The sequence below is a fragment of the Equus quagga genome, chromosome 8 (assembly GCF_021613505.1).
Source record: "Equus quagga isolate Etosha38 chromosome 8, UCLA_HA_Equagga_1.0, whole genome shotgun sequence".
In the NCBI taxonomy this organism is placed as follows: domain Eukaryota; kingdom Metazoa; phylum Chordata; class Mammalia; order Perissodactyla; family Equidae; genus Equus; species Equus quagga.
This window is the reverse complement of record NC_060274.1, coordinates 66,119,446-66,133,899: the sequence shown is the minus strand read 5'-3', so window position 1 is coordinate 66,133,899 and position 14,454 is coordinate 66,119,446. Positions and strand designations below refer to the sequence as shown.

At 35.4% G+C, this 14,454-nt stretch overlaps 1 protein-coding gene across 1 annotated transcript in view; it reads left to right on the top strand.

Annotated features, from left to right (window-relative positions):
• Nucleotides 1-14,454, top strand: part of COL28A1 (collagen type XXVIII alpha 1 chain) — a 168,519-nt gene that overhangs the window by 44,954 nt on the left and 109,111 nt on the right. Inside the window, exons 14-15 of the mRNA XM_046669968.1 lie at nt 10,153-10,221; nt 12,917-12,985. Coding sequence (XP_046525924.1) covers nt 10,153-10,221; nt 12,917-12,985 — 138 coding nt within the window. The remainder of the gene's footprint in view (nt 1-10,152; nt 10,222-12,916; nt 12,986-14,454) is intronic.

Below are 14,454 nucleotides of genomic sequence, written 5' to 3'. Positions count from 1 at the left end.
CTGCATGAAATAAGAACAAATATAGTTCTTAAGCACTCTTTCTGGTCAGAACAAATGATTAAATTAAACGATCTTGTGTCTCTTTGGACAAAAAACCCCAACAAACATGCAAGAACCAGATCCAAGTGTTATTTTTCATAATACTTGAAATAGGGGTGCGCACACACACACACACACACGTGATGTACAACAGACTCTCTTACTGTCATCTCTTACAAGATTAATCAGCTTGTCCAAGAAAAAAAGAGTTTTCACATGTCAAAATTTTCTAGGAGACAGGAGATCTGGATTCAGGCCTAATGTCTATACTTTGTAATTGAATTTCCTGTAACCATGAGAAAATCACCGAGAATGGGAACTTCGCTCATAACCGAACCCATGAGAACACTCTAAAGCTAGGATTGATGATGGTATACAGGTGATACCTGTGTTATTTTCAGTTTCTACCTTATGTAGCTTTGAAGTTTAGTATTGTTGGAGAAGAAAAATAAAACTTTCTATCAAAAGAGATCTGGAGAGGAAATGAATAAAACATAACTATTCTAGGATAAAGACCTTCTTAACTTTTCAAGTAATGATTCTCCAAGGAAAGAATAGTTGCTGACTTGCTGGGGTACAAATAAAAACAACTGATTCTGAATAGTTGGTCTCCCAATTTGGTTTTGCATTGCCTAGTTCCTCATATGTAAATATGTGCTTCCTTGCCGTGCCCTATGAGTGAAATGGCAGCATATTGTTTGAAGGTTAGGCTTTTCACTGGTGTCTGGATACACTAACTCAAAAAAGAGAGCATCATGTGGAAGAAAGATACATTGGACTAATTATCTAGAGATCAATGATCTAGTCTCAGTTTCCACTTACCAGATAGTGCCCTTAAAGGTAAACCACTGAGACAGAAAAAAACAAACTCCCTCGCAGACACTGCTGGTTCTTCACTGGAGAGGCTGTAAACCTAGAAAACTGAAGTGACATCAGCTAGAAAGACACAGGCTCAGAGAGGTTGCCATGTGTAGAAGGAGTGCAGCAGAGAATTTGGGAAGTTTTTAACAGGAATGAAAAATAATCTTTTCACAATGCTCTGAATAAGTAGGAATAAAAATGATCTCCTTGTTACACAGCAAAGCCATTCTGAATTGTCTGAAACAATCCTAGAATCTTGATGCAAACACAAGACCTCCTCCACGTGCCTACTTTTAACTTAAACAGATTCTGCCTTGCTGCTTGATCCTAGGGGAGGCTGCATGGCTAACCATGGGACCGTACATGATTATACATGTTAAATTGGTGAGCATGAACTGGGTGTTATTTGTTCCTTCGTGCCATCTGGGCTATGTGCAGTAGAAGTCCATCATTAATTCTTGAAGATACAAATAGTTTCATGAGTAATTGGCTTAGATTCCCGTGGCATCTATGCCATTGCTACTGCTCCCACAAGCCACACCTATAGCCCCATGGACAATATGTGCAGTTGACAAAGGGAAAACAAAATTGAGTAGGTTATGCTGGCCTAGCTGGAAATAGACTCCTGCAGCATTATATCTCTTCATGAATAGAGTGTGAAGATATTTGTGTTTTATGTGAATGCTCACCAAAGGGCATCCAGTTTAGAGAAGGCTCTAAATAATCAAGTAGACAGGATGTCAGTCAACCTCTTTTTCCAGCTCCATTACCATCCACTCAGTTTTAATGAGTGGCAGGGATGGAGGTTATACATGGGACCAATGTGAACTTCCTTTCAACAAAGCTAACCTGGATACTGCCACTGCTGAGTGCCCAACCCGCAAAAGCTACGTAGGAGCCTGATGTCATCTTTCTTTGGAAAAGGCGAGTCATACTTCTGGTAGTATGTTGACTACACTGGAGCTATTTCATAACAGAGGGAGCCATGATGGCCATAATGGGGTAGGGGAGACAGGTAAGTAAGGATTTGCCATTACTATCCACCATTGAAGGACTTACTAATGTCTTAATCACAATTATTATAATCCCATGTAATTGTGTTTTTAAATAAATAAGTTAAAGTGAAATAAATCAGGTAAATCCCCTCCTTCCCCAAATAAACTACTAACTTCTTTGAATCTCTATTTTGGTTATATATTTCTCTGTAACAAACTACCTCAAGACTTAGTGCCCTAAAACAACAATTTGTTGTTTCTCATGATTCTGTAGGTTGACTGGGGAGTTCCATATAACGCAACGTCAGGGAGTGCTAGAATGTTTAGAATGTTAAAAATGGCCTCACTCACACGGCTGTCACCTGTCACTTTTTAAAACAAATTTGGTTGGGCCTTTTTTTTTTTTTAACTGGGAAAGATTCACTCTGAGCTAACATCTGTTGCCAATCTTCCTCTCTCTCTCTTTTTTCTTCTCCCCAAATCCCCAGTACATAGTTGTATATTCTAGTTGTAAGTCCTTCTAGTTTTTCTACGTGAGTGGCAGCCACAGCATGGCTACTGACAGACAAGTGGGTGGTTCTGTGCCTGGGAACCAAACCCAGGCTGCCCAAGTGGAGTGTGCTGAGCTTTTAACCACTAGGCCATCAGGGATGGCTCTGGCTGTCACCTTTACTGGTTGTTGGCTAGGAGCTCAGCTAAGGCTATTTCCTAGAATCCTTAGTTTTCTTCCATATGGGCCTTTACATGTGGTTGCTTTGACTTCTTTACAGCATGGCAGTTCAAATCCAAGCAGGTGTGTTCCAATAGGCAGAAACCATAGATCACTTAAGGATCAGCCTCTGAAATTATACAGCATCATTTCTGTGATGCAGTTGGCTAAGACAATATAGGACCAGCTCAGATTTGAGTGGAGTAGAAAAAGACTCTGCTTGCTTATGGGAGAGTAGTAAAGAACTTCTAGACATTTTTAATTCATCATAGTCTCAAATTTTAACTTCTGTAAAATCAAAAGATTGGGTTCTTCTAACTCTATGATTTTCAGAGTTGGACATATGAAAACAAAATTCTGAAAATTTCAGAGAAACAAGTTCAACTTTATATTTTTTAATATAAGTTGAAAAATGTTTTGTTGAGATTGAACTTTTTGTTTTGCTATTATTTATGCTTTCCAAACTCAGCAATAAACTTGAGAATGAGTTTCATTTGTTTAGTCCAGTTCTGAAAATGGTTTTATTTCTAAATAATAAAAATATTTAAGCATACTAAAAAACGAAGAATGATTTAGTAAACTTCTACCAGCTAGACAAATCTTAACATTTTTCTACACTTGCTTTAGATTTTCTTTAAAAGACATAAAACTTTATGGATACAGTAAAGTCTATATAATCTCTTTCAGAAAATAGAATAGGAAGGAATACTTCCCAACTTATTTTATGAGGCCAGTTTTTCCCTTGTACGAAAGCAAGACAGTGACAATACATAAGAAGAAAGCTGTAGACCAATATCTCTCATGAGTATAGATACAAAAATTCCTAACAAAATATTGGCAAATAGAATTCAGCAATATAGAAAAAGAATTATACAGTGTGACCAAATGGGGTTCATTCTATGAATGGAAGGCTGGTTTAATAATTGAATATCAATCAGTGTAACACATCACATCAATAGGCTAAAGAAGAATGATCACATGATCATATCAAAAGAGACAGAAAAGCATTTGACAAAATTCAAAATCTTCATAAACCCTGATAAAACTCGCAGATACTAGGAATAGAAGGGAACTTATTCAACTTTTACAAAAACCCTACAGCTACCATTATACTCAATGGTGAAAGACTGGATACTTCCCTCTAAGCTCAGGAATAAGACAAGGATGCCTGCTCTCACCAATCTTATTCAATGTAGTGCTGGAAGTCCTAGCCAGCACGACAAGTCAAGAAAAGAAAATAGAAGACATAGAGATCAAAAAGAAGAAACAAAACTGTCCCTATTTGCAGATAACATGATGTCATAGAAAATCCCAACGAATCTACAAAAAACCCCCTCCTAGAACTAACAAGCAAATTCAGTAGGGTCATAGAATACAAGATGAACATAAAAAACCAATTATTTCTATATTCTAGTAATAAACATATAAAAACTAAATTAAAAATACAATACAATTTGTAATCATTAAAAATAGAAATTCTTGGGTATAAATCTAATAAAACATGTAAGGGACTTGTATCCTGAAAATTACAAAACACTAATAAAAGAAATTAAACAATATTTAATGTATTGAGAGATAAACTGTGTGCATGGTTTAGAAAACTCAACATCATAAAGATGTCAATCTCCTTAAATTGATATGTTTTAATGCAAGCCTTTAAAAAAATCCCAGCAAGATTTTTTGTAGATATGGATAAAATTATTTTAAAATTTATTTTGAAAAGCAAAAGAGCTAGAATAGTTAAAACAATTTTTAAAAAGAAGAATAAAATTGGAAAAAATCACACTAACAGGGTTTAAGACATTATATAGCTTCAGTAATGAAGACTGTGTGATAATTGCAGATCATAGAAACGTGGTCAATGAACAGAATGGAGACCCCAGATACTGACCCCTTCAAGTACAGCCAACTGATTTTTTCATAAAGGTGCAAAAGCAATTCAATGTAGGAAGCATAACTTTTTCAACAAATGGTGCTGGAGCAAAAAAACGAAAGTAAACCTAAGTCTCACATGTTGTAAAAAATTAACTCAGAATGAATCATCGTGGATCATGGATTTAAATATAAAATGTGAAATTATAAAACTTTTAGAATAGAACATAAGAGAAAATCTTTGGGACCTAAGGCTTGGTGAAGATTTCTTAGACATGTCACAAAAAACACGATCCGAAAAAGAAAAAAATTGATTAATGGGAATTCTTCAAAATGGGAAATGTTTGCTCTCTAGAAGACTCTGTTAAGAGAATGAAAAGACAAGCTACTGACTGGGAGAAAGTATTTGCAATCCCATATCTGACAAAGGATTTATACCTAGAATAAAGAACTTTCAAAACTCAATAGGAAAACAAAAATCTAATTAGAAAACACAAACATTTCAAATATATCTATTTTCTCTATATTTGTCTGATATGTGTATGTGTATCCAGTAAATATATGTGTGTGTATACATAATATATATCATATATATATTTATATGTGTATATATATCATATAAATATATATATATGATACATATATATAGTTGTATATTCTATTTCTACCTTTTTAGTGGCTACTGAACTTTTGACATGTATTCTTAGCTGGCAAGTTTGAAATGTCATCAATATTGCCATCTACTTCTGAAAAATACACTGATCGTAGGAGGCCTTTACTCCAATTCTTTCTCTTCCACTTTTAGAGTATTATTCTCTGTTAACTTAGTCTTACCTTATTTTCATACCATCAAAACTATTTATTATTATTATTTTTGTAGTTTTTCAGTCAGTATTTATTTAGTTTTACCCATATAGTTACCAATTTCTAGGTTGGCTGTAGCTTCTCAAATTTTCATCTTTTCTTTTTGGCTAATTGCTTTCTTTTTCCAAAAAGTATATCTTTTGGAAATTATTTTCAGTGAAAGTATGTTAGCACTAAATTCTCTCAGTCTTTGGCTGAAATGCCATTATTTAGTTTTCTTTATAAAGTTTAGCTGGTGTAGAAATCTGAATTGAGTACTAATTTCCCTGTCTTCTGGCCTTCATTGTTCCTGTTGAGATATCTTCAGGAGGCTTATAATTTCTTAGTAATTTATCTTTTATATTAGGCTGCTTTTGCAATTTTTTCTTCCCTTTAGGTTTTCCATAGATTCATCATATAAGTGTGGATATACTTTCATTTATGTTGCTTCAAATTCAACGTGTTTCATGAATCTGAAAATTCAACAATTTTGAAAGTTCCTAGCCAATATCTCTTCAAATACTTTCTTTTTCCATTTTCTACTTATTTAGAAATCCTGTTAGATATTTGGTTGCATTTTGGATAATTTCCTTCAATCTAATGTATAATTCACACATTTTTCCTTCATCTGCTTATAAAATGTCCTTAACTCATCCATTGTATTTTTAGCTTATCAGTATTTAAAAAATTCTTGAAGTAATTTTTAAAAATCTGCCTTTTTTTTTCTTTTTACTAATGTGCTTTTGTTATACTGTCCTTTTTGCTTCTTGTATTTCTATTCTTTTTTTGAGACCATTAATCATTTAAAGTATACTCATTTTTTCGTGGGTCTCTATTATTTTATTCTATGAGGAAGTTTATCTTATATTGGCTCATTTTACTCATTGAGAATTGTTTTCTTGTATGTTTTGCACACTGGCATCTGAACTTGTTGTCAGCTGGGCGTTAGCTGTGAAAATCCCAAGTGTTCAGTTTGCAGGGTGTTTGAGAGAAATTTGCGTTTGCATCTCTTAAAGTACTCCAGGTGTATCCTTGATGCAAATTTCTTAACCAAGGTGTCCCTGGACTGCCTACGTGGTGTTACTTGAAACTACAAACTCATACACAGCACAGGACCAGGTGATGAATTTTGAAGCCCATTTAGAGCCTGAGAGAAGGCAGATAAGAATCTCGTGATTCACATCACTGTGTTGATGTGATGGCTTTTTTTCTACCCTGCCCTTTCATTGAAGGTACATAACTTTGAAAGTCCTAGCTTTATGTGGGGCTCTCACCTCTAATTCTCTGTTCCTCTTCCATTGAGTGAGCCAAAGTCTTTGCTCCTGGTTCTCCCTCTTAGACATCCTAGACTTATTCCCACCACACAACCACGTGTTTTCACCCGGGACCACTATAGCATCAGCCTATGTGCTTACCTCTCCAGTTTACAGCTCTGTTTTTGTTTTGGAATGTTGTGATTTCCCTTAAATGCCTTTAAATTCATTTAAAGAAAAATTTGTATTACTTGCCTTTCTGTTTATGGCTAGAGAGTTTTCACAATATTACCAGCACATGAAATTCTTGTTTGTGTGCTTGCTTTCCAGCCTACAATTACACAGATCAGAGAGCCTGAAGTCTGTGATTTAAACTAAAATCATAACAAAGGTGGGAAGGATCTCAAATAATGTATGAAAATGTTACACCAAATGTTATAACAAAAAAATCAAGAATGCGAGTTTTCAAATTATTTAGAAGTAACATAAAGACTTCCCTTAAGACTGACAAAGGTTCTTTTGAAAGTGCTTTACGTGTGTTTCTTTGCCTAAATCATTTCACGTGGTTCCAAGTTTAGTACTATTCTCTTTTCAATACAACACTAATACAAATCTGATTGATTGAATTAATATTCCTGCTTCATGACCTAACTTTGAACTGTCAGCTATCATCTTTAATTATATGATTACCATTAGTTTTGTACTGGTCTGATAGATGACTGATTCATGAAAAATAAATTGGCTCAGACTCTCAGGGTGATCTGTGTGTTTTTTGAGCAAGGTTATTCAGAGTGTTGTCAGTAAAAAATACCCCCAAAGTAGGACTATAATTACTTTGAAGTTAAAAATAAAGAAGATGGCACTGTTTGAATATTATGGACAAATTTTGTTATTATTTAGCATGTTTATCTTTAATGCTTGCAATGTATACTGAAACCACCTTATTGATCATCCATACTATTGATATTATTAAGGAAGGTAATAAGATAATGGACAATCTTATTTGATCTTGTTAATGCCTCAAATAAAGTATTTCACTGATCAGACTGTGTTAACTGCTGATTAGATTCCTTAATTATATTTTTAAATTAAAGGTGTTCATTAGAAGCCAAATAAACTTGTCATAGTTGTAATTGGTTCTCACGGCCTTTGAAAAGGACGCTGTGAGTTTTTTATAGAAGTATTTATGTCTTTTATAAAATGATCCATTGGTATTGTCTTAATAAATTAAAAGTATAGTTTGCCTAACCCAAGTACCTGCTCTTTCTCTTCTCTGGTTAACAATCATCTTCCATCCTGACTGTTTAATAGGAAAACTTGAGAATACAGTGATGGTGTGGAATGTTACTCTGACAGTTTACAGCAATTAAACCCTGGATCGCCGTTTTTTTAAATGCCCCTAAGTGATTGTTCATGAGCATTAACTCTCTGTTCTCAGCAGCTGGGAACACAGGCCTCCTCAAAGCCTGCATTATTTTCCCTTTCACCTTGGCTGATGTCCCTAGAAATGCAGAGACGGAAGCAAGGTTCAGTGTTTATTCTGTGCAGTGTGCTGTCTCCACATTGCTTAATACAAACCATTCACTGAGACTACCTGATTTGCAAAAACTTCCAAAAAAGGAGATTCTTAGCAACTACAGGACTCAAGTAAAAGAATTTTGATAGTGATAGCAGATATTTATTGAATGCTTAATATGTATGAGCTTTAAATCTCTCTGACTTAATCCTTACACTAATACTTGTGGTTGAGGTAGGTAATATGAATATCACCATTCTGAAAAGGATAATGAATTTTAGAGAGATTAAATTCTTTAAAGTCACACTGCTAATATGTAGCGGAGCTGGGGTTCGAACTTAGTCCAGATGACAGCAAAATCTGCTTTTATTTGTCACACAAGACTGTAAACTCCGTGAGACAGAGTGGGTCTGTCTGCTGTTCCTAGAACCCAGTACGGTGCCTTGTAGACATAGGCATTTGGTAAATATTTGTTGGATGAATGAAAAAGAAATTGAATGAACTGGAAAAAGACCTCTTTGCATTTAATGTAAACTGTGTTATTTTTATTTGTCATCTTATTGGGGAAGAATAATATTTATCAACTTTTTTTATTAAGGTATGTAGTATTAGTTAGGCACTTGTCCGTTTAGTTTGCAATCTAATTTTCATGCTTATATTTATTTTTCCCCTAGCTAATTGCTCTAACATTAGAATAAGCTGTCACGGATATTAGTGCTTTGATTAAGGTCTCAGATTGTTAAAAATTAGGTTTCCTGTAAGCATGGCAATTTACATTGAATTAAATTTTAGGTTTTTTTTTTTTAAAAATTATAGTCATTACTAAACTGGCTATGGATAAATACTAAAGAAGACTTTTTAAAAAATATACAATATTAGGGAAAGGCAAAAAAATTAAACAATGGGATACGTCTAGCGTGCTTTCTTACAAATCCACAGCTGTGATCAGTTACTGATTAGCATAATGCTGTATCCTAGTTTTGCTACCAGGCTGGAATAGAAAGCATCTCTTAAGTTACCCTGGAGCACTGCAAATCCAGCCCCAGATCATTCAGATCATGGTCTGCAGCGTGCGGGCTCCGGAGCTTCTGGGTAACTCAGTAGACTTGTTCCATCACAGGTCTGCTTCCCGGCAAGCAAGCCCGTATTATCTTTTTCAGTCCATTAGAGGTAAAGTTTCAGTTTGTGCTTCTAAGATTTTTGTTGTTAGTCCCTTTTCGACTTTCTTGCCTTCTGGCCAAGAAGAAAGGAGGGAAAATTTGTAGCCTCTTAAAATTCCTGGTTGAAGTGAATATCTTGCTGTTGTCTTTTACGTTTCAATTAGTGTGTCTCCTGCCAGTCCACTTCAAAGCCTCAGACTGTGTCATTTTTCTTTCCTTATGTGAGAAGTCCTCACCTTCCCTAGCACCTTTCTGAGCATTGGCTACATGGACTTCTTCATTTTAATCACTGAGACCAAAAATCACGTTTCCTCTTAATGATTCTATCAAGATTCCTATTTGTGCATAAACCTCCTGTGGATTCAACCAGTTCCTGCAAGAATTCAAGTCTGAATCCAAATTTATCAAGATACAAATTAAACACACGTAAACAGAATCCAAGGCTTTAAAACAGTTGTGTAATGATTTCTTCACAGGGCTCCCCTGATACCTGATTAAATGATACCTGAATCACTGCATTCTCCTCCAGGCCACACAGTCTTAGATTTTTAGCCTTTTCTCATAGGATTTATTTCCTAATCCTTATTCTGAAGCACCGCTTAATTTCTATTTTTCCCTAATTTGAGGACACCAGAATAGGACATCTTATGCCCATCATATAGAACGAGTATTTAATACAATAGGAATATTATTCTTCACAACTCTACAATCTACTGATCAGTATGGGGCTTACTAGAAGGATTCTTACTAATAACTTAGATAGGACCATATCATCGTCACCATGCCCATGTGAACTGCAATGTAACCATTTTCTTTCATCCCTTTTCCTCCTTCCCCTCTCCTCTCCTCCTATTCTTTCTGTCTCTCTTTTCTCCTGCTCCTCATTCCCTCTTATCCTAACCAGGGTCCCCGTGGTCCTGAGGGAACTCCAGGAGAGAGGGGCTTACCCGGAGAAGGATTTCCGGGACCAAAGGTAACAATACCTCTGCGAGGAAAAAGTGCTTTGTCTTGCATGATCATGAATTACAAATTTAGAAAATATGTCCTAGCCAATTATTATAAGTATTTTCCTGACCATCTTCATCCTATTAAATGAAAGAATATGTAAATCTTCCCTTAACATGAAACTATGGCGAAATTTGCAATTATAAATAAGTAATTGAGAAACTTCTACTTAATATAGTTACTGCATATGAAATTAGAAAAAATATCTTAAAGTTGTTTGTAGTCGTTAAAGCCACAGTGATAAATAGCATCTTTATGCCCAGAAGTTACTGAGTGTAGCTTTGACTAAGCTTTACTCTTAGCTTTGTTTGTGAAACATAGATAAGAAACAGTCTAATAAACCAATTTGTAATAGTATTGCTGTTAGTATAATCAGAAAGGAAATATTACCTTATTACCATAAGGAGCAAAATATAATGAAAGACCTACTTTTTACCTGGCAATTGAGAATTTAATTGTTTCCACTGCTTTCCATACAGTCACGTAATGATGTTTTGGTCAACAACAGACCCCATGTGCAACCGTGGTCACATAAGATTAGTACCATACAGCCTAGGTGTGTAGTAGGCTATACCATCTAGGTTTGTGTAAGGATACTCTATGATATTTTCACAATGATGAAATTGCAAAACGACGCATTTCCCGGAACGTATCCCCATCGTCAAGGGCCGCCTGACTGTGTATAATTCTTGGAGCTCAAGTGTCTCTACGCCAGAGGTTGGCAAACTTTTTCTGTAAAGGGCTAGGTAACAAATATTTTAGTCTTTGTGAGCCATATGGTATCTGTTGCACCTACTTAACTCTGCTGTTGTAGCATGAAAGCAGCCATAAACAATGTAAAAATGAATGAGTGTGGCTGTGTTGTAATAAGGCTGAATTTTTGTAAATACAAAAATTTACATGTGGGCTGGATCTGGCCAGTGGGCCGTAGTTTGCTGATCCCTGGTCTCAGCTGTTTACCCACAATATATAGCACTCAGGAGATGGTTTTCCAGGACACTTTGGGCAGCATTAACAAAATTTCAGAGTAAGTAAGGGTAAACTTTGGAGTCTTTTTTCCTTCCTTTCTAAAATTTTCCCCCAAACACACATACATGCAATACACACATTGCCCAGAGAAACGCAGACTGTTTTCTAAGTGTCTGAGGCCTTTCCACATCAGTCATTCAGTCAGGTCACTAAAGTCTGACCTTCTCAGTACAGCCTCACTCTCAAAAATTGCATCTCATTCTCAGCCCCTTCCACTGTGATCAATATTCAATTATCTATGAGAAACCTGAATCTCAACTAGAGGGAAATCAGTTAGCTAAAACAATTAATTTGTACTAAGTTGTGAGTGACTGCTCGGTTGAATTTTAAAAGAGGCTCTAGTTAACTAATAAATTTTAATTTGTCATAATAAATGGAAATAACATGTTGTATAAAAGGGATGTTACCATTGCCCTTGACTAACCAAAGTGTCACTATCAGAAGACAGAAGCCAGAAATCTGGACTACATTTCAGAAAGTTTTATAATATATAGTTTCTTGAATTTTTTTTGGCATATAGTAACTTTCTATTTATGTGTAGCCCAAACAACCCGGAAAATTCAAATAGCTAGAATTATTTTTCTTTATAATCTCTGGGGTTCTTTTAAAATAAAGAAATGAATGAGAAATGAATAAATGAAACATTAAGAAGCATATTGCAAGGCGTGTCTTAGTGACAGGTTCAAGTGTGTGATATGTATATGATACACTCATTCCTAATAACCCACGGCACTGCATTGACCTCTAGCTCATCAAAGAAAGAACATATTGTATTTATTGTTGTTTTAGGGTCCACTATAGCAATTATTCTCTGTGGTAATGATCAGAAGAAGCTATTTGTCAGAATACTTCATTCCCCAACCAGCAGGACCAATGGGAGTTTTCTATATGTGCTATTTGGGGTTGCTTTCCAATAATATAGGGCTTAAGTGAATAAATTATGAATATAGAAAGACATAAAGGTATATTTTTCTGTTTTCTAGGTTTCTTGCAAATGTTTTTTGATTTTACTCTTGGTTCAAATGAATTCATGAAATGAATGCTGTTTCTGATTGATTATATGGTTTATTTTTCATACTAATGCACAAAGTGTTAGGCCTTCATTGATAGTACATTACAACCAGAGCTATTCACATAGGTCATGTGACTATAGAAGCATATCAAGGAAAATTTTCCATGAATTCTTTTAAAACTAAATTTTCAATAAGTGTTTATAAATTCTGATATAAAATGTTAAATAATTCAATCCTAGCAAGTATTAGTTCATATACTAATATGAGAGAGACATTTTCACTCTGTGCTGGATCGGTTGCAGCAATGCTGACGAAGTGGAAGATTGATTCAGTTGGTTGTACTATGTGATTGAATAGCTCCCCCATTTCCAGATATTTCTGATTATATTGGGAATGGAGCTCTTTTCCACCTTTAGTGATGCTGCGTATGTGTTCTACTTGGACAGATTCCTTCCTATTTAAGAGTGTTAGACTAATTCTTTTTTTGCAAGTTACAAATCTTGGAGTCAGTTAGAATTACCCATTTGCAGTGAGCAGTGAATTTGGATGCTTTGAATGCTTTAACTGTTTTAAAATCTTGATTTTTATTAGTACACTGATATTCCTCCCTTATACTTTCAGGGTGAAAAAGGTTCTGAAGGACCAATTGGCCCACAAGGATTGCAAGGCCTGTCAATCAAAGGGGACAAGGTACTATACATAGGATATATAAAAGAAGAGATGCCAATAAAATTATTTTTTTCATTGTTCTTTATGTGTGTACATTTATAAACTGTATACAACCTAACAGCCATACCACATAGGTATCAAGTCAATTATACTTTAAGTATATGGAAGGTGTATTGTTATGTAGGATGAATTATGATCTGGAAAATCCCATCATATATATTTATAGTAATATCTCATTTATCTAGCTTCTCACTTCCAGTGACCCCTATCATCAGCCAAGCAGCTTTGAAGACAGACATTAGCAAAAGAGACCTCTTCTTAGTAAAGAAAATAGTTGTTAAGAATGTATGGACTTGACCCCATTACAGAAGTGCATATCCACCCTTAGGCTCACTCAAAAATATTACCTTAAAATGGGGCTAAAAGAACTCATTTAAGAAAATTCGTGTTGATGCCCTCCAGCGAAGACAACAGAAATCCACCTATGGTTGAAGAAAATTAGGTTTATTGACTCATTGCAGTGAAGGAGAGCACATACCATGGGGAACTGATTGCAACTCAGTAAGAAGAGGGAAGATTTTTCACAGGATTTGGGCTTGTGTTAGGTGATTTGGGGTGTCCAAGAAAACAGGAGTCAGCTCTGGATTGGATGCTATCAGGAAGTGGGGGTAATTTTAAGATAGGATATTTTAATGAATCTTATTTAGGAGGTGGGGAAAATGGAGCCAGGCTTAGCTGTAATTGGTAAAGAAGTAGCAGTCACTCATTTTTAACCAGTATAGGGGGATGTTTGATCATTTTGGGGGGAGGGGTGGTTTGGACCCTGTTTCTCCTTTTTGTCTGTGCTCAGACATGATGACGGAGTGGTCTTGCTTTTGTCTTTGTTCATCACAGACAATGGCCATGTCTGACATTGGCACTGTATTCTGTAAAATTGCTCATGGTCAACACCGCGGCCTACCTGCCATTGCTTTTCTCTTTCTCACTAGTTACTCATTTTCTTTAAAATAGCTACAGATTATACCCAGTTAGAAGTATGGGTGAGGCTGGTGAGAGAAGCTACTGGAGGCAATAAGGCCCTAAAGACCAGTGGGAAGTGGAAGCTGCTGGAGGAGGAGGGGATAAAGCAAATGTGCAATAACAGAAACCTCACATCAGTTTGGAGTCATTTATCTGTCAGCTTCTAAGCATATCATAACATTATATATTGTATTAGAATGATGATTGATATTTATGGTTATCTTAAGTGTTGTGTTTCTGTCTTGAATTACTTACTTTTATTTACTGGTATCTATCTCTTCCAGGTATCTATATTTAAATAGCAGAGATAGTGGTAAATAGTGAGTTATACAAATTTTGATATCATATAATTCTTGGTTCAAATAGCTCAGCTCTGGTTGTATCTCCAGCTCCAAAATACTCTAAAAATATGTAAATATTCTTTGTTCCTTTGGGGGCAGTAAGAACTGAGTACAACAGAACCATTGTTT